This window comes from Cygnus atratus, chromosome 9 (genome assembly GCF_013377495.2).
Source record: "Cygnus atratus isolate AKBS03 ecotype Queensland, Australia chromosome 9, CAtr_DNAZoo_HiC_assembly, whole genome shotgun sequence".
In the NCBI taxonomy this organism is placed as follows: Eukaryota; Metazoa; Chordata; class Aves; order Anseriformes; family Anatidae; genus Cygnus; species Cygnus atratus.
In genome coordinates, this window is record NC_066370.1 from 14,275,716 (window position 1) to 14,294,060 (window position 18,345).

At 45.5% G+C, this 18,345-nt stretch overlaps 1 protein-coding gene across 1 annotated transcript in view; it reads left to right on the forward strand.

Moving 5' to 3' along the window:
- Positions 1–351: 351 nt before the first annotated feature.
- The window catches only part of MB21D2 (Mab-21 domain containing 2), a 56,911-nt gene continuing 38,917 nt past the window's right edge, over positions 352–18,345 (forward strand). The window contains exon 1 of the mRNA XM_035545052.2: positions 352–562. Coding sequence (XP_035400945.1) covers positions 352–562 — 211 coding nt within the window. The remainder of the gene's footprint in view (positions 563–18,345) is intronic.

The following is an 18,345-nucleotide window of genomic DNA, read 5'->3' on the forward strand; positions in this document are numbered from 1 at the left end:
GGCAGCAGGCGACCCCCACGCCGACCCGGCACGGCTCAGCCCGGCCCGGCACGGCTCAGCCCGGCCCGGCACGGCTCAGCCCGGCCCGGCACGGCTCGGCACGGCTCAGGCCGGCCCCCAGCCCGGCGGGCGGCTCGGCGGGGCCGCGGGCGGGCGGGGGCAGCGCGGCCGCTTGTTGAGCGCCGTGCCCGGCCCCGCTCCGCACCTCCCCGCGCACGCAGCCTCCGCGCCCGGGCTGCCCGCCCGCGTTCTTCCATTGCACCATTGCAAACCCCTCCCGTGTGCGTGTGTGGTTTTTTTTTCCGTCCCCCCTTCCCTTTCTTTTTTTTTTTTTTTTTTTTTTTTTTTTGCATGAAGATGGCGGCGCCTCTCGCCAGCAAGGCAGGGTCCGCCGGCACTACCAGCAAGCCTCCCTTCCCGGAGCTGGATTTCCGATCGGGAGCGAGGGTGGAGGAATTGAATAAACTCATCCAGGAATTCACCAAGCACGACCAGAGGGAGTACGACGACCAGAGAGCCCTGGAGATCCACACGGCGAAGGACTTCATCTTCTCCATGCTGGGTAGGGCAGGGACCGAGGGCGGTGGCGGTGCCGCTCGGGGACCTCGGGGACCTCGGGGACCTCGGGGACCTCGGGGACCTCGGGGACCTCGGGGCAGGGCTCCCGGCCGTACAGCACCGGCAGAGCCTTCCCCCGCTGCGGGCTCTCCGGCCGCGGAGCCGCTCTCACCGCCAGCAAACTGTTTTTTCCTGGCCCTTCCACCTCCCCTTCGGCAGTGCTGTGTGTACAAGCAGAGAGGAAAAGCAGGGTGGCAGAGCCGGCCGGTGCTGGAGGAGTACGCCGAGCCAGCAGGGCTGCAGGCGAGGCGAGCCCGAGCCTGTATTGTTTTTCCCCCCAGCTATCCAAGCTGTAGGAAACACAGATTTTTATTTTTATTTATTTTTTTTCCACTCGTTTTGGTTATTAGACCGGCTGATGCCTGAGCAGGAGCATCCTCTGAGCTGCGGTTCTTGCCTGGGTTGCAAAACTTGCTGCGAGTGGAGCAAGTCAGATTGTGGCGGGGGGAGTCCTTGTCTGCACGAAACTTTGAATCGCGGGCAGGGATCCTGAAACCGGGGTGAGACGCGTTGGCCCTTGCAGAAATCACCTGGGCTCTGGCATGACTAAGGCTTATTAAGATTAGCAGCGGAATGATGAACAACTCTGGTTCTGTAGGCATTAATTTCCCGATAAATATTTACCTTATTTTGACTAAGAGATAACTCATAGGAATGAGAGCCCTTGAGATACAAAAGGATGCTCTTCGCTTGCAGGTTAGAGTTTAAATCAGTCTTCTGGATTTGAATCGATATCCCAGCAGTTTCTGGGTGTAAAATAACACGGGTAATCAGCAGGTGTGGCCAGGGAATGGTTCTTTGTGGCTCAGAGGTGCACGTAGACCCTTGAAGCATATGTGGCACAAGCCAGATGTATGGTCTGTGTGTACACAGTGAATAACCTACATCACTTTTCTCATTCAGCAGCACAGAGCTATCCCACTGTGATCATAATTATTTTCTGTATCGTGGGGGTATCCTATCCCAGAAATAGACCGCTTTCTCTGTAGCCATGAACATACCTACGCTCACCAAATGACCATTTACCTGTTCGGCTAGTTATCTTATAAAGTACCCGGATAAGTATAATTGTCTGCTCTGGGATTTGCACAGACTATTTTGTTTATTGCTTTTTCACCAAGGGCTGGACAGGATATAACAGACTAAATTTAGCTTGAGAACAAGGACAACAAGTTGAAAAGTCAGTAGCATGTATATTTATAGTTGCTGTTATAAATGTTTTTCTCTTCCTGTTTAAAAAAAGTTACATGGTAAAGCCTTGGTTGCAACAGTCTGTAAGATTTTTGTTATTGAAAACCTGATCCCATGGAAGTCGTCCACTATTATGATGTGATACATTTTTCTATCAGGGCATTAAATAACTGGCTGAGGAAGAAGGGCTTGACGAGATGAAGCAGAGAGGACAGAAAACAGTGAGAACAGCAGTTCTCAGTGTTTGGCTGGTAGGTAGAGAAAGCTTGATGTGATTGTGTTAAACCATTGCTTGTCTTTGCAGGGGACAGGGACCACGGCATTTTTTCCTGTCTCACTGGCAGGAATAGGCAATAGAAGAAAGAATAGGTTGTGGTGTACCTTGTATTTCTGCGGGTGCACCCTAAGGGCTTGCTGTTCATGAAAACAGCTTTGGGTTGTTTAGAAATAGCATAGATTAACGTGGCTGTCTGTTAATGTAACTGGTGGGAGATAAGCATTCTTCAATTTTCAATGTATAGACTAAAAATGGGTTTAAACAGAAGCTATATTTCTATCGAAGTTACATCTCACAGTTAGCAATGAGACGTGTTTCTGTAAAAAGACAAGACCTCAGGACCAAGCCCAGGACAGAAATAGAGACGGGGTATCTGAGTCATCTGCCTTAGACCCAGAAGTTACATTTGTAGATCAGACCTTTCTTAGCCAGAGAGGCTCTTAAATCTAAAATGATTTAGCTTATTAATAAATGGCTCTTTCCCCTGTGCCTGATCCCTCCCATACGTACTGCTCTTATCTCATCGGGTGATGATAGGAAAATTAAACGTAGCTTTTCTGATTTAATTACATTGGTCCGTAATTCATGGATGACTGATAGGCGAGCAGACTTTGCACAGATTCTCAGATGTTTGTACTCTATGTGGCTTGCCCTCTCGCTCAGATCTTGGCTTTCTGTTTATATTAACTCATTTTCTTCTGTGTGCTGTCTTGCACAGCTATTAATGACTGAACTATGGGAGATCTCAAGAGCTGTGCTATGATAAAATTAGGAAGAGGTGCTGCTTGCCGTACCTTTGTCCAAAATGTTGTGCCCCAAGCATTAGAATAGGGCTGTAAATGACCTGGCTATTGGTTGGGGGAATTATTTTCTGCATGTAGACTATCCGTGGGCATCCCATACTTAATCACCAAAACCAACTATATGGTCCTGCCAGCACCCTGCCCTGAAACAACAGGTGGCTTTTCGTGCCTGTGCTGGGTAACCTCCCGTACTCATGCTGATCTGTGCCTGATAATTACTTGTCTCCAACACAGGTATAACTGAGCCTCAAGGGAGGGGAGGCTGCATTAATCAAGAAAAGGAGTGGAGGAGAGTCTTGTGTAGTAGATGATGGGCTGGCTGGGATTGACTGGCAGACCAAGTCTCTGCCTGCCAGTCGCAAAAAGAGCTGATTACTTATTCTGTCCGTGACTCTGGTGGTTTTTTGTGCTTAAGGAGTGATAAAGGGTTATTTTTATTGAGTGATAATGTTACAGATTATGCTATTTTGATTTTTAAAGCACTTGCTGCAATTGTGATGAGAGCACAGCATTAATATTGCAAAACCTTTTAGGGGTACCTAACCTTGAGAGCATTGTTCCTGCAGTACAAGTACTTCCTGGAAACTTATTAAATAAAGACTACCTGTCTCTTTCTGCTCAGCACCTAAATAAAAAAGCATTGTAAAGCACAGATGTGCTAGGCTTAAAAAAAAAAAAAAAAGGGGGGGGAAAACATATATTATGCTCTTGGGAACTAGAACATTGTATATTAAACAGCCTCTTGAAATTTCCAGTGCTGTTGCTGTCTCACAGCAGCTCATGCTGTTAGGGATACTGACTCTCAGGTTTTACTTATTAACAAGAGGAGACAAAAATAATAGAGCAAGGAGTTATGAACAGATACAGACCGTTCCTCCACTCTAGGCACGCACTAGCATTCAGTTGTCTAGAGCAGTTCTTGAGCTCTTCAGGCTGGCATTTTGTTTCTATTTCCTATCATGAGACCTTTTCTGCTCTGTAGAGTCAGAACGGGGATGCTCAGGGCGTTTCATGCCCTTCCCTTTGCTCTTGTTGCTCTCTCCCCCCCCGAATCGGGGAAAGGACTGGTTCCAATTGGTGCCGCTCTTTTGGCGCACCAGCGGCTGCACCTCACTTGTGTGGGACAGGACAGGAGCTGCACACCCCAGTGCCGGGCCTGGGCTGCTGACAGGCTGCATGTCAGGGACTGACAGCCAGCTGCCACTCCGAGCTGCTGACAAGACCTCAAGAGAGTCTGTATCAGCACCTGATACGGGAGAGGTGGAGGGCCTATGCTCGGAGCATTTCCTGGTACTGAGGTTTGATGATTCCTCTTTTCTGGGGTGTTTTCCCGGTGCTGAGCTGGGTGTGCCAGCAAGTGTTTGCGACGGAGGCAAGTCGTGGCAGAGGCAGAGCTGGTGCCAGCAAAAGCCTTCTGCTACCGGTACCCGCTTCCCACATGGAGCGAGTTACCCTGCTGGCCCCTGCATCTGCAGCAGGGCTTCCAGCTGCTTCTTGGACTGCAGGGCCTCTAAAACATGTGGTGGAGGTGCAGATTGCTGTGCTGAGGACACTGGTGTCCTAACAACAGCTTGCTTTTATTAACATCTTCTGCAAGAGAAGCATTTCGTGGCCTCCCTTGTGCTGGAGGTCTGTATATCAGGACAACGCTGGTAGTGTGACTCTGTGTGGGTTTGTGTGGCGTTTTTTCCCATTCCCTACTTGGTATAACTTGCTGATGAAACCTTCCATTATAGTCTAGATTTCAGGCATTGTTGGAACTGTTGCCTGTTCATCTATGATAAATCACAGAAATTCTCTTGTTTCTGTTGTGGCGTCGGGCTGATGAAATAGCAACAGGATTGGTGTGATCTCTCTGGGGTTAAGTCTTTTGTATGTGTGCACCTTTTCTCAAGAGAGGCCAATCATGACAGGAGCACACTGTATACTCGGAGGCCTATGTTAATAAAGGCTCCCTGCTGGCATTCCCCGTGCTGCTGAATGCATAATGCACAGCTGCTAAAACCAGCCCTACTGTACTGCAGATTTCATTTCTGGCTTCTGGTGGGTCCCCACTCCCTGCAGACCACAGGTTTCTCTGCTTGCATTTGAGGTCGTGTTTTCTTTTCTTTGTTTTATTTTAAGGGACAGGGTGCTACGCTGGCAGTATAACCCTAGCAAGGCGTCGATAGCTTCCAGTTGGCTGTAGCTATCAGAAGCCAACCAATTTCACCTCCCCTGGGGATTCTGTCTCTGTTACCAGTTAAAAAGGACCGCTAGCCTCTTCTGTCTCTTTGTTCGAAGGGGTCGCTCGCCATGTGCGGTGAAAATAGCTTGAACATTTTCTCTCAATTTATTTTAACACGCCAGTACTTCACTTGCTCAACTACTGTTTTGAAACATTAGGCTGTAATGCAAAGTATTTAGTGTAATAGCTAGGAACATGTCCTAAGGGCACAAATTCGCATGGCAGGCTTGTCAGGCTGCCCACCGCCTGTTCCTTCAGTCTGGGGAAATATTTGTAAAAGATTTGGGTGAATGCTTGCCAAGCCCAATTATGTAATTATGTTTTAAGGGCAATTTTATAATTATAGTGGAGGATGGTAACCAGGATACACGAGTTGTTGGGTTTTTGACTTTTCCTTTTTTCTTCTACATGACTTTGCACGAATGCTGGAACATTTGGAGCAGCTCTAGTCAGAAACCAGTTGTTCAACTTTCTTTTTGGCAGCTGATTATAGGTGAAGCTAAATAAAGGCACATACAGCACTGCTCAGGAGGGCTGGAGGGCATGTTTTTCTGTAGCTTTGGTGATTTACAAGACAGATGAGTAGTCAGAGAGGCAGAGCAGCCTGCAGGCACAGTCCAGCCTGGAGGAGGCTAGGTGCTAGTTCGGCCTGGTCTTCTCAAAGGGAGCCCCTAAACTGTGCAAGTTTTTTGGATAGCGGGGGTTGTCTTTCTTCATTTTGATTTGTCAAAAACCAGGTTTCTGATGACTTTAACAACATCTTGTACAGACAAAACTTTTGCATCTTTTCTCAGGCCTTGTTCCATACAGTCTTGCCCCTGTGCAGCCAATCCTCTGGCTGCAAAGACAGTTTTCCCAGGCGCGTCTCTGAAACCCATCCCTGTTCTCTTTTCTCTGTCCACACAGACCCTCCATGTCTGTACTCTGCAAGGTGAGTTAGATGGGAACAGTCTAGAAAGAAATGTGGTTTAGACAGAGAGATGAGCTCTCACTTCCAGTCGAGGGGGCTTCAAATCGCCCGGGTTGCCTCAGCATGATGCTCTGAACAGTGACTGAGGTGACAGCGGAGCTCCAGGAATGTCTTTGTGAGACCCTGCGGTGGCAGCTGCAGGTAGAGGTCCTGGCATGGACCTCTCGATTCTCTTGGAGTCTAAGAAAAATAGTCTGCCACTGAATCCATTACTTATGTCTAGGTGATGCTAGTGTATGAACCTGATCGTTGGACTATGTAGGTGCTAACTTGGAAAGCAAGAGCTGTAGCTTATTTGCTATGAAAAGTGAGCTTTAAGAATTGAATGCATTATGCAGGGTGACATCCCTCCTGAGCTGGGTTTTCCTTTAGCAACTGAGAGCTGGGCTGGGTTAAGTTCTGTATGCTAAAATAAAACCATCAGTTCTGTCCATTGGTATCTTGGTGAGATAGCCTCTGAAAGAGGATTTAAAATTTCCTGAGACCAACAGTCCATTCATCACAGAATGTACTATATTACATGTAGAGGTTTCTTTAATTTGCCAATCTGTAGGGTATGACACAAGCACTAGAGTAGATGGAGCTGTGGGTAGGGAAAGGGTATCTCCCCTGGTTTTCTTAGGAAAAGCAGACAATCTGCCATGGGAGATAAAGCAGAAGGCTGCTTTGGATGCTGCACTTGTAGAACTTCCCTTATTGAGAAAAGAGAAGTGTTCATGCATGGGAGCAAGGGTGAGAGAGCTGAAAAATGACCTTTAGATAAATATCTCTAGTTCTTTGCCCAAGTCTTGTTCAGATCACTAGTAATGGGGTGTGAGTTCAGCAGGCTATAGTGAAGCTCTATTGGAAGCTGCAGCTATACTTCATAGGTTCCCCATCCTACCTATGGATTTTATATCTGGCGAAGTTTTATGACTTCTGTTAGCACAACCCTGTCTTCCTGTCTATCTGTGAAAAATATAGGATTTGGCTTCTTTCTTTTGTTAATGCAACTGGAAGGCAGATTATGAGACATTCAGAATAAATCTTTCAGCAGCAGCTGACGTTCCAATTGACAGATGCTGCTATGGATTTTCCTTTCTTTTTATTGCGGAGAACTCTGCTGTCTGCTTTCATTTCTACCATTTTGCTATATTCCCTTTTATTGCAAGAGGAATTGTCCTGGACCCAGTGGATTAGTACTTCAGCCATCCTGGCAGGTTCCTGAATCATGTACACCCTCGTCAGATAGACTTCCTTTAGCTCTTTCAAAGCACCATTTCAGTGACTTTCTGGAATTAACATCTGCTGTAGTATTCAGTTTGAGGAAGATTAGTTCCCCGCCCCCCCCCCCGCATATTTGACTTTTGACCTTTTAATAAACACTTGATGCTAAGGAAGTTATTACAATCCTGTTAATGCATTATATTTAATCTGTCGGACAGTATAATTTTAATCTAATTGAAAGTATTTAATTAGAAGGTGGTTAATGCATTTTGTTGTGAGCGTGCTGTTGTAAAAAGTACAATTTGCACAGCACCGAATGGGGGGAATTCATTCCTTTAAGGTTCCTAACATCCTCGCCTTTGAGACAGCACTGGCAGCTGCTCCCGCCCGCTCGTGTTTAGGGCTCTGGGCAGAGGTCTGCACTGCTCTGGGTGGTTTCAGCTCATAGAACAGGAGGTGGGTGGTATCCATTTCACCCAAAGAAAATCACTCTTAAATACTGACTCCAGACACCCTAGAACTATGTTCCATTTTGAGCTGTCCCCCAGTTCACACAGCAACTTTCTGAGTCTAATATTGTGAGACCTCAGTGCTACTACAAAGCTTCCCCTGTCTCCTGTGCTTCAGCAGTTGGTGAAAGGTGGGGAACGCTGTGGTGTTGCTGTTCTTCATCTTAGAGTACTTTAACGGTGCAACCCTCTGAGACTACAGCTGGAAATGGAAGTCTGCTTTTGAGAGCTTCAGGGAGTCTTCCAATAGTGACGACAGGTAGTTGCTCTGCCATCATGTGTTGATCTAGTGGTGGCTTTGGGATCAAGTACAGCTCAGCTTCTGGGAGAGACATTACAACCTGACTGGGTTAGGCAGTTGTAGCAAGTAATCTCATTTTATTCTGAAGGGATCCAAAAACTCTGATAAATTAGTTTAAAGAATACAACCTGGGTACAGGCTGTATGCTGATGTAATTTGGCAGAATCTGGCAATGCCAGGCAAGGGGAAAATGCCAGACAGAGCTGAAGCTAGAAATGCTGCTGAGGTAGCTGTAAGAAATTGGGACAGAATCATTTATTTTGTCCTATGACACCTTTCTTAGGTCATGATTTAGATGAAAAGTAGAGGTTTATGTGTGGGATGTTGTTGGTCTTCTTAGATCTTCTCTACTGTGGCTTTCAGTCAGACCATGTGGAATTTCCTCCACCCACTGATGGAGTGAGGGTTCATAAATGATTTGGTCCTGAATTGCTGAGTAGCTAGGGAACATTTCTCAGCAGTTGCATCCAGAAATAGGTAAGTTGGTTCTTGCTCTGTTGCAAAAACAGTTAGGCCATGTGATTTTTCTGTTCTACAATTACTTATTTCAGCTCTCCTGCTCATGTTGTAGGGTCTTTTGATGCTGTTGCACACCTCTCTCAAGAAAGGATGTTTTTATTCACTGGTGCATATATGACCTGGTTTAGAAAATCAGATGCTGAGACTGTGAGGAAGGAATTGCATTACAGAACTCTCAAAAATATTAAGACAAATAATGCAATCAACTTCAGTGTTTTTCCCTTCAGGCTTCTACATTTGCATTTTAATGTCTCTCTTGGTGATGCTTTGGGTGATCCTGGGACCCAGTGGAACCTCCTCTTGGAAAGGAATCCTGTGCTAATAGCTCTGGCTGGGCCTGATCCATGGGGCAGGTGCTTGGAGATACTTCATGTTTGTTTTGTACCTCACTAATTAATGTATAACTTAGTGGTGTAGCAGCAGGAAAGCTACGTCTGCTGACACCTCATGATATAATGATTTAATCCTTTGTGACACAGTCCTGCTGAGTGTCAAAGCTGATAACTCTAATCTCTGTCCCTAGCTCAGTGTGACAGGAACCTGCGCTAGAGGACATTCTGCAGGAGCTTGTGAGCTCTTGTACATACTTTGTGACTGATTCGTGTGAACTCTTTTTGTATGTTGCCACTCTTGAATGTGGTTGTCCAGCACTGCCTGGTGCACTGAGGAATCTGGAGCTGAGTGCAAGCACAGGAGCTAACCGATTTCATTCAGATGAAATAAGGCTTGTCTTGGGAGAAGGGAGGAGATAGATATCCTAATCTGCTTCCAAATACGCTTCTTCCTTTGCCAGCATTCAGAGTGGTGTGGTTTTATTGATTCAGAGGTGCCTTAGCTCACTGTTCTGTTATATATGATTCTGAAGCCTGGGTATGGATGCGGATCCGTACACAGGGATAGCTGTACAGCTATTCTCCCGTGGTCAGTCCCTGTCATACAACCAGCACAGCTTGCTTCTGTTCCAGCATGGACAGTGAATTATTGTTTATTTTAATCTTTGGGTTGAATGGTATTCATAAAACAATTTTCAGCTCTGCAAATAGAGGAGGGAATGTTGCTGTAACAACTCTTCAGGGGCTCTGTTGCCTTCTGCCTCTGCAATTTGCCTTTTGGAAGTTGCATAAAGTATGGTGAATGGCAGATCAGGTATTGATATCGGCCCCTTGATATTTGGCCCTCCAAGCTTAAGTTGCCGAAATGTCTGTATATTATAGACAGTAGGGCAACCAAGTAAGCAATCACTAGCTTAAGGAAAATGCAACTCTCTGCAAATGCAATATCTCTCTGAACAAGCTGCACCGTTTGAATTAAATGCCTGGCGTTGGTTTTTTTTTTTCCTCCTGTGTGCAACCTGTAATGCACATCTAAGTGCAGTATTAAGAAAAAGGAGATACTAGAATTTGCCTGAGCCTCTGTCAGAGAGATTTGTTTTATGTGCTAACTTGTCTGTAAAAGCTTGACCCTGTACTCCCAGGTTTCCCCAATACCCTCTGAACTTTGTGAATGTGTAAAGCATGCAGGTGGGGCAGAAGCGTTATCTGAAAACAGCCACTTTGGCAGACTTGCAACACCAAAGAATGACAATATCTCTGCGGTTATTTTAATTATCTTGGGGAAGGGGTGGGTCGTATGTGCTATTTAAGCACAGCATTCTCTGAGTCAGAGCTGGAGACATTAAAGCTACAAGTTAGTCTGGAAAATTAAAGGGAAAAAAGTGATTTTGATCTTCTTAAATATAAATCCTGGCTCTGGAAACATAGAGCACTCCTGAGTTGCTTTAAAAGCCAGACAGTCCCTCTTACTCCCTCACCAAAGCCGCAGACAGGAGGTTTAGAATCATCTTTGTATCTAAGCTGCTTCTTAACAATGCAGGTAAAGAAATTGATGTCTAAAAATTTGCTCTTATGCTGAGACCGGTCTTGTCAGACATCACTTGTGTGTATGAATCACCTCACTCTAATGTGCCAGTACGTGTCACTCAGAGCTCTCAGCTCTTTGTGACTAACCCTTTCGTTACCCTGGGAATGTGTACGTGTCTTTATGTATGTACGTATGCATTTCTTACTTTGCCCAAACCAAATAATTTAGGTGACAACATTCTGGTAATCAAGGGCATTGATGACAGTGCTTTGGAGTGTAGGAGAGAGGTGTGTGTTGAGAGATGGTGCCACTGAGGTTTGCAGGTGGAGGGCTTGTCCCATCTCGGCAAAGCTGTTCCACTGTGGCACACAGCCCTGCTTGATGAGGCTTGCAGCAGTCCTATAGAAGAGGCTTCTATAGGAATGGGGAGAGACAAATGAACAAAATCCCCAGACCCACAGCGTGTCCATAGACCTCCTGTTGTTCTTAATTTGCGTCTGTAAATGGTACTGCTTTCCACTGTTGTGCACCAAAACAATAATAAATAACAATCCTTAGCATTTATATACTACTTCACAATTTTCAGAGTGTTCAACACACATTAACTAATTCAGCTGAGATGCAAATATTCTCTGAGCAAAGCCACTTTTCTTGCTACCAGGGGGACCTTTCATTACAGCTGGGACAAGGCTTTTCTTTTTCCCCTTAACTGGAGCTGATGACAGGAATGCTCTATACAGGGACTGTGTCTTTCTTCCTGACGTTTCTAAGCATTTGCATACATCCCCGTTTGCCTAGGAACTGGCCTACTCCCAAGTCATATGTGGCACTATTAAGAAAATTATGCAGCAGTTCTGTGCTACAAATATGCAGGCCCACAGTTAATGGATTCGTGGTTTCAGACGCTATTGAGTTAGCAGAGATGTTGATCCATTAAGTGCATCTCTGTGCTTGCATAAGGCCTTGGGGGAACACCATCTCCGGTGGACCTCAAGGCTGCCTGTGCCAATGGCCTCGCAGCAGCTCAGGAGGGGAATAAACATCCATCAGTTCTGACTATGCTGGATCATCAGAGCATGTGCTAAATGAATTTAGGATGCTTTGTGGATGGTGTTGGTCCATGTTTCTCTAGATCCAGCACCTGCTAGTGCACCAATCTGTCTTTTGGGGGAGGAGAAAGCCCAACAGAAGGCCTGTTGCATAGTAAGGCATTTGGGGGGAGATTAGAGACCTCATGCCCATCGTTCACAATCCTGAATTCCAAGCAGGGGGTAATATTTGCATTAGCATGAATCTAATCTCGCTGGCTTTGAACTTACTTTCTGTCCTGACATTTTGTCTCTGTGTCTAGTGCTGGTGATGGGGAGTTTGATGCATCTTTGAGCTGGGCAGGACTGGCTCCACTTTTTATTTGGGAGAATGGCATCTCTTTTTAGCATCCCATTAAAGGTCTAGCATATAAGCATCTTTTCTTATCTGGTTACATAATAACCTGCTTTTAGGGATTTATTTTGGAAACAAATATTTGGTAGTCTGTAAAATGATTCCCAGTGCTGTAGAGCTGCTGCATGCTTTGTAGTAATAAAATCTTCCTAATTCTTGCAGTTTAGCCATAACTAGGTGGCACTTCTGGATTGCCTCTTTGTCTAACCTTGTGGTAACTTTCTTTTTAAGGAGTGATGGCTGCAAGTCTGACCTGAAACTGGTTCTGAAAGAACAGCATAGATTGTAGTTTTCACCTAAATGGCTATATGTGCAGGAACACCATTAGCCTCCTTGTGACCTAATTACGCTGGGAGGTGGCAGCACATTTTGAGATCAAAGCTCTCCTCTTGCTGCAGCTTTTCCTTCAGCTAGCAGTGCATGGGAGACAAGCAGCATGTTTCTTTGAGGTGTTGATTTCTCTTTCAGTGGCTTTGATATCCTCATTTTCTCTTTGAAGTTAATGTGCAGATTGCTAGGTAGCATCACTCAAAGTGACTGACTGAGCTTTTGTTGACTGTGAAGATATCTCCAAGACAACCCATTTCCTGGTCAAACAGCACATTGGCTTCTTCCACAAGACGTTTTAAGGGAGTTGGTCAGCTGAATGAGCAAGATATTTTAACAGTTTATTATTAGCACTGTAGCTACCAAATACAGCTCAGAGTCTATGGCTGAAAATGTTCCTGTTAAACACTGCATATGAATAGCTTAAAAACAAGGATTGTGCAATTTGACTAGCACATTTGTCAAAGCTGATTTGTCAGGGAACTTCTACCAAATAATAGAAATTAAATCTCTACCTTTGCAGTTTATTTTCTCCACTTGCTGTTTGTGTTCCTCTGCTGGAAGCATGGGGAATTTAAGGACCTTCATTCACTCATATCTTATTATTTTACAGCCAGGCTTCCCTGCTACATTTCAGCTCTGTTTTTTCCAGCGTTAGTGTGCCATATTTTTTCTAAAATGTGCCCGGAAATAAAATGTTTATTTCCATTTCTCTTCTCTAAAACTCTGAAGGTTTTATTGACTCCTTCCCATTCTGAAGTTAGGATAAAGTAAGCTTAAAGCACTGGATTTTGTTTTCTGCTTTGTCCCTTCCTCTCACTCTCCTTTCTCTCTAGAGGAGCAGTGTTACTGAACAGGTGTAGAGCACTTCCAGGTATTTTTCGTCTGCATTTCCATTTTTTCTCCGTGCTTTTTTCCATAAAATAGTCCCCTGCAAATTCCATTTGAAGGGACGAGGTCCAAAACAAAATTTAAAATGCCCACATATTTTCCTGCCTTCCTTGCAAGCCTTGGCTGTATCGCCTAGCTGAACAAACCCCACCTTTGTCTTCGCTTTGGAATGAGAAACAAGCGGGCTTGTTGATTCCTGCTGCATTAACACGATCCTCCTCCCTCACGCTGATGTAGTGGTTATGGGGGGGGAGTAGGGTGGAAGCTGCTTGCTGCTGTTTTCATGAGACCTCCCAGGAGGCTGCTGCAGTCCAGATCTCCTGCACTTTGGCCCCAGAGACCTTACAGCACTTGCTCGGGCTGTAACGGCTGGAGGAATGCAAGCAGAAACTGCTTTGTGCAATAGTGGGTGAGGAAAGGACACTGAGGGTGCCAGGCTGAGAATACTTGAAGACTTCCAAAAGCAAGCCCTGGAGGGACAAGGAGCCCTGACCTCTGTCCCGTGGCACATCTGAACCTGAACTCTCAGCTAATAACCCATGAGCCACCGAGCAGCCTTCTCTGAGCATGCCTGCCTGTGCCGGGGAATTTTAGGAATGCGGACTTCAGCACCATGTGGGGCTGCTGCTGCTCGCCCTCTGTTCAACCAAGAGCTTTAGAAACTGCAGTAGGGTTCGTATCGCCACGAAAAAGCCCCATTGTGATTTGTTTGCAGCCTTCTTTAATTAAAGATTTATTTTCCTGGGTAAGGTTCCATTAGAACAGCAGGGAGCCTACATCAAAACGCTGCAGAGAGGCCTCTTCTCTTCCCTGGCACAGCACAGCTTCACACCACTCCCTTCACCACCCCCTCTCCCAATCCCTTTGTTTTTAAGGCATTAAAACTTTAGTGACTGGGATATTAAAGAGGCTGTAGTTAGTGGTGTATCGCTCTAAATTACAGGGGCAATTGACCTAAGGAGGTAAGAGGAGAAAGTGTGTGCGTAGGATGGAGGTGGTATTGCTTTTGAAACCTCTTTTTGATGTCCCCTCTGTGCTAAAGCAGCCTCATCTTTAGCATCCAGCCACGTGAATTCTTCCTGTTGAAGGACGTGAAAAGGTCAGGAGCTAAGCTGGTCACACAAACCCCACCACTTGCTTGGCTTTGTCCACAGCTCTGTGTTGTGTGTCTTTGCCTTTTTGGTGCCTTGCACAGCAAGGTGGCGCGAGTCTGTGGTTTTGTTTTACAGCTACAGGTATGGCAGCAGGGGGTGAAGGAATGGGTCTGTACGTCTGGTGGATGGGTGAAAGGTTCCTCCTCCTGTTGGCTTTGGAAACCTGCTGACACAGGAAGGCAAAACAGTTTGTGTCCTCAGCGCAGCAGAACAACCGTGTGGCCAGCATCCCTCCAGCAGTGATCTGGGAGTGCCGCCCAAACTGTGAGCTTGCAGCGCCTGTACGTGCAGGTGTTACGTGCCCTGCTTAGTAACCTGGCAGTGATTCCAGCTGTCTGAGATGCTAAGAACAGAATGAGAAGTAGACTAGACCCAAATGAGACCCCTGAAGTAAAATGTAAGGTTATTTTTAGGGTTGTTGCTATTCTGTTCTGCACCAAGGAGGACAGTGCTCCAGTTTTGCACTACGGTTCAGGATTGATTCCTCATTGCTTGTCTGTACCTAATCTAACTGGCAACTACTGGTTGCTTGAGTACCTCCTTTCCTGACTCTGTGTCTTAGCATCAAAGGTGCTGGAGAAGGCCATGGTTTGAGACAATCCAAGGTTTGTGTTCTCTGTAAAATACTTTTGTTCTTGAAATTGTTCTTGATTGCCTTGCAGCAAAGCTATTTCTGTCCTACCAGTGGCCTGGCTTGCAAGCTGAAAATGTAAGGATAGGATTTATTATGCTCTGACCATTAAATTTTAAACTGCTTTTAATGGTAGATGTTAAATCACTGCTGTCCCAGTTCCAAGCTCTGTGCAAAACTCCCGAGTTCCTGGGAAGGCATTTCCCCTGCCAGCAGCCTGTGACAACTCTTGGTTTCTGAGGACAACGAGGAGTTACAGGGCTGTTCGTGGGACAAGAAGGTTTGGTGGGGGACCCGTGTGCTATTGGATGGGTGGCTGGGCCAGTGTCCGTGTGTAGTGTGGTTTGCTTTCTTTATCCTAAAGCTGAGCATCACACAAAGTCATCATTCAGCATTAGCCTGGTGGGAAGTGCTTGAGGCCAGCTACCAAACAAGGCTGCAGAATTTACTGCATGCTGTGGCAGAGTTGTCCCGAGCCAGTGCTTGGCCAAAGCAAGATATCCCCAGCCCTCAACGAGGTGTATAAAACCACTAGCAGTGTTTGCAGTGATGGCAGCTGGAAGTAAAGCTCTGGGCCAGAGTAGCCAGAAGCTTAAAACTGTCTTGTATTTGATAATTTTCCTCTTACAGAAGATCAGTGCTCTCTAACTGTAGGGTTATTTTACTTTGCTTGCAGTGGGAGAGGCAGGCGACGGCAGAGAATGGAGATGCTGAACCAGGGGTTGAAGGAAAACCACTCTCAGCAAGAATGCTTTCCCTGAGTGGGTCTGCCCATCTCGAGAGAAATGGAGACTGTCTTTTTCTCTGCTTGTTCTCACACCTGTAAAGTTTGAGCAGACCATTTTAACAGTGCTGCCGTATGGCTTCTTCCCATATTAGAAAGGAGGGTGCTGCACACAGCCATCCCAGTGTGCATGCGTCTGTCTGTCTGGACCTGTCCCATCAATTAAACACAAGCTGACGTCATATTTGAAGGTCAGCTGTTTTATAACCTAATATTACCATTTTGTTTCCTCTGGGCTTATTATCTCCCTCCAACCTGCAGCTCGGCACCATCTGGTGCAGCCACACAAGGGAGAAAGATTAGAGGAAAGTAAAGCAGCTTTGTTCGCTTCCCCCATTGCTTCCGATGTACAGAGGAGTCGGCAGTCTCTGACAGTATTGAATTTTAAGTGGTGGGAAGGGCTGGATCCTGTTAGCTGTCTAAAGGAGGGTGAAATAGTCTGTGCTTACCAGCAATCTGTCAGGAAGCGTCTCGTAATTCCTAAGTGACTTGCTGTGGCCACAGAGTGCATTTCATTGCATTTTATTTTATATTTAAATAGTCTTGTTTATTTATGAGCTGCTTTTGCCAGCACCCGTATTTTCCTCACCTGCAAATTGCCAAAAGCACTCCTAAATGATGTGTACATGCAGTGCTCACCCAGACTACAGTGTGACTTGATACTGAAGTGCTGTGGACACCTGAAGTGCACTTACATCTGACAGAGCCACCAGACTGACACAGCACAAGCATGTTCTGCCACACAGGGAGAGCTTCATCTGCCCCAGTGGCATCTGTCTGCACAGACCAAGGAGATGTACGTTCACTTGTCCATCCTCAGCCTCCTGATGTAAAGGCTGTTTGCAAACAGCGCGGGTTATTTCCATCTCATAGGCGGGAGGGGTTGTGTCTTCACCCTGCCTCCCACCCTCTTTTTCTCCATCCATCTGGAGGTGTGATCGCTGTCCGTCCAAACTACGTGCTCATTGTTTCCTGTAAAAGCAAATTTCTTTCCTTTCCAATAATAAAAAGATAACAATTCAGGAATTCTGATCTTCTAGGCCAGCAGGATTACTTGCAAACTAGTATCTTATTGTTTAGCTTCAATGCTGCAAATTTTGCATTGGGCTATTTTGAAACAAAATGTCTCTAGCCATAAATAACTATTATGTGTTTAGCTGTTTGGAAAGGAGAGCTAATTGATGTGCTTTGGTTGGATACGAATACACGAGCCAAGTAATGAAGGCATTTGGCGGCCTGTGATTCATGGCATGTACATGGCACTGTATCGTAAAGCATATAATGTGCAAACAGACTTTTTGCCGTCTGCCATTTCTTTGCTGCTATGTAGCATTCTTCCAAACTGCTGTTCTGGCAGGTCAAGAATACTTTTATACAAATTCCTAATTCCTGGAAAGAGGATAACTTGCCCAGTTAAATAGCACAACCAATCTGAAGCAATCAAATTCAAAAGATCAAATTCAAATGCTGACATTATTTATTAATTTGATTTCACTTTCAAACTACCTGAACTAAATTAGCTGTTTAAGCCAAAAGCAAGAGCTGCTCCATATTAATCTGGGAAAAAATGCTGAAAAAATGCTGGGAAAAGATGCTGAACCAGGGGTTGAAGGAAAACCACTCTCAGCAAGAATGCTTTCCCTGAGTGGGTCTGCCCATCTCGAGAGAAATGGAGACTGTCTTTTTCTCTGCTTGTTCTCACACCTGTAAAGTTTGAGCAGACCATTTTAACAGTGCTGCCGTATGGCTTCTTCCCATATTAGAAAGGAAGGTGCTGCACACAGCCATCCCAGTGTGCATGCTTGGAGGCTTTGGGGGAGGTTCATTGTTTCTTGTACGTTTAAGAAAAATTAAAATGAATTTCCAGCCCTTCCCATTATGTAGAGAATCTTGAACTAACAACAGTAGACACTCAAAAAGGGGAGATTTATTTGGGAATAAGGAGGGAGCTCAGAGTTTTTCCATGTTTTAGGTTGGCAATTCCAAGTGTGTCCTTCATTCTTCAGCTGCCCATCAGGATGGTTAGTTAGATCTGAATACCAAAGACACGGGTAGGCTAGGGGTCATTTCTGTGGTGCAGGAAGTCTCACTATAAACACTGGATGGTTGAAATTGATGGCATAGCAGCCAGGATGCACGTGCTTTGTGTACAGTGGGTTAACAACCCGGAGTCTTGTTCCAGGCAACATGCATTTTTTCCCAGATTAATATGGAGCAGCTCTTGCTTTTGGCTTAAACAGCTAATTTAGTTCAGGTAGTTTGAAAGTGAAATCAAATTAATAAATAATGTCAGCATTTGAATTTGATCTTTTGAATTTGATTGCTTCAGATTGGTTGTGCTATTTAACTGGGCAAGTTACGTAGGAGTAACCATGTGCAGTGCATTATGCAAAGACAGACAGACTGAGAGTTTACTTAACATCCTTTTAACTGGGCTGGGCTTTTCAGGGATTCCTGGTTGTTGCTTCTGTAAGGGAAACAAATCTGTCTTGTAAAGCAGTATTGGGAAGCTCCAATTTGTGACAGAAATGCATTTGTGTCCTTTCACAGGTGTTTTGCAGCTTAACTGAAACAAATGGTGGCATGTCCTGTTAAGATGCAGAGAAAGGTGTTTGATCCTTCCCCCCCCCCCCC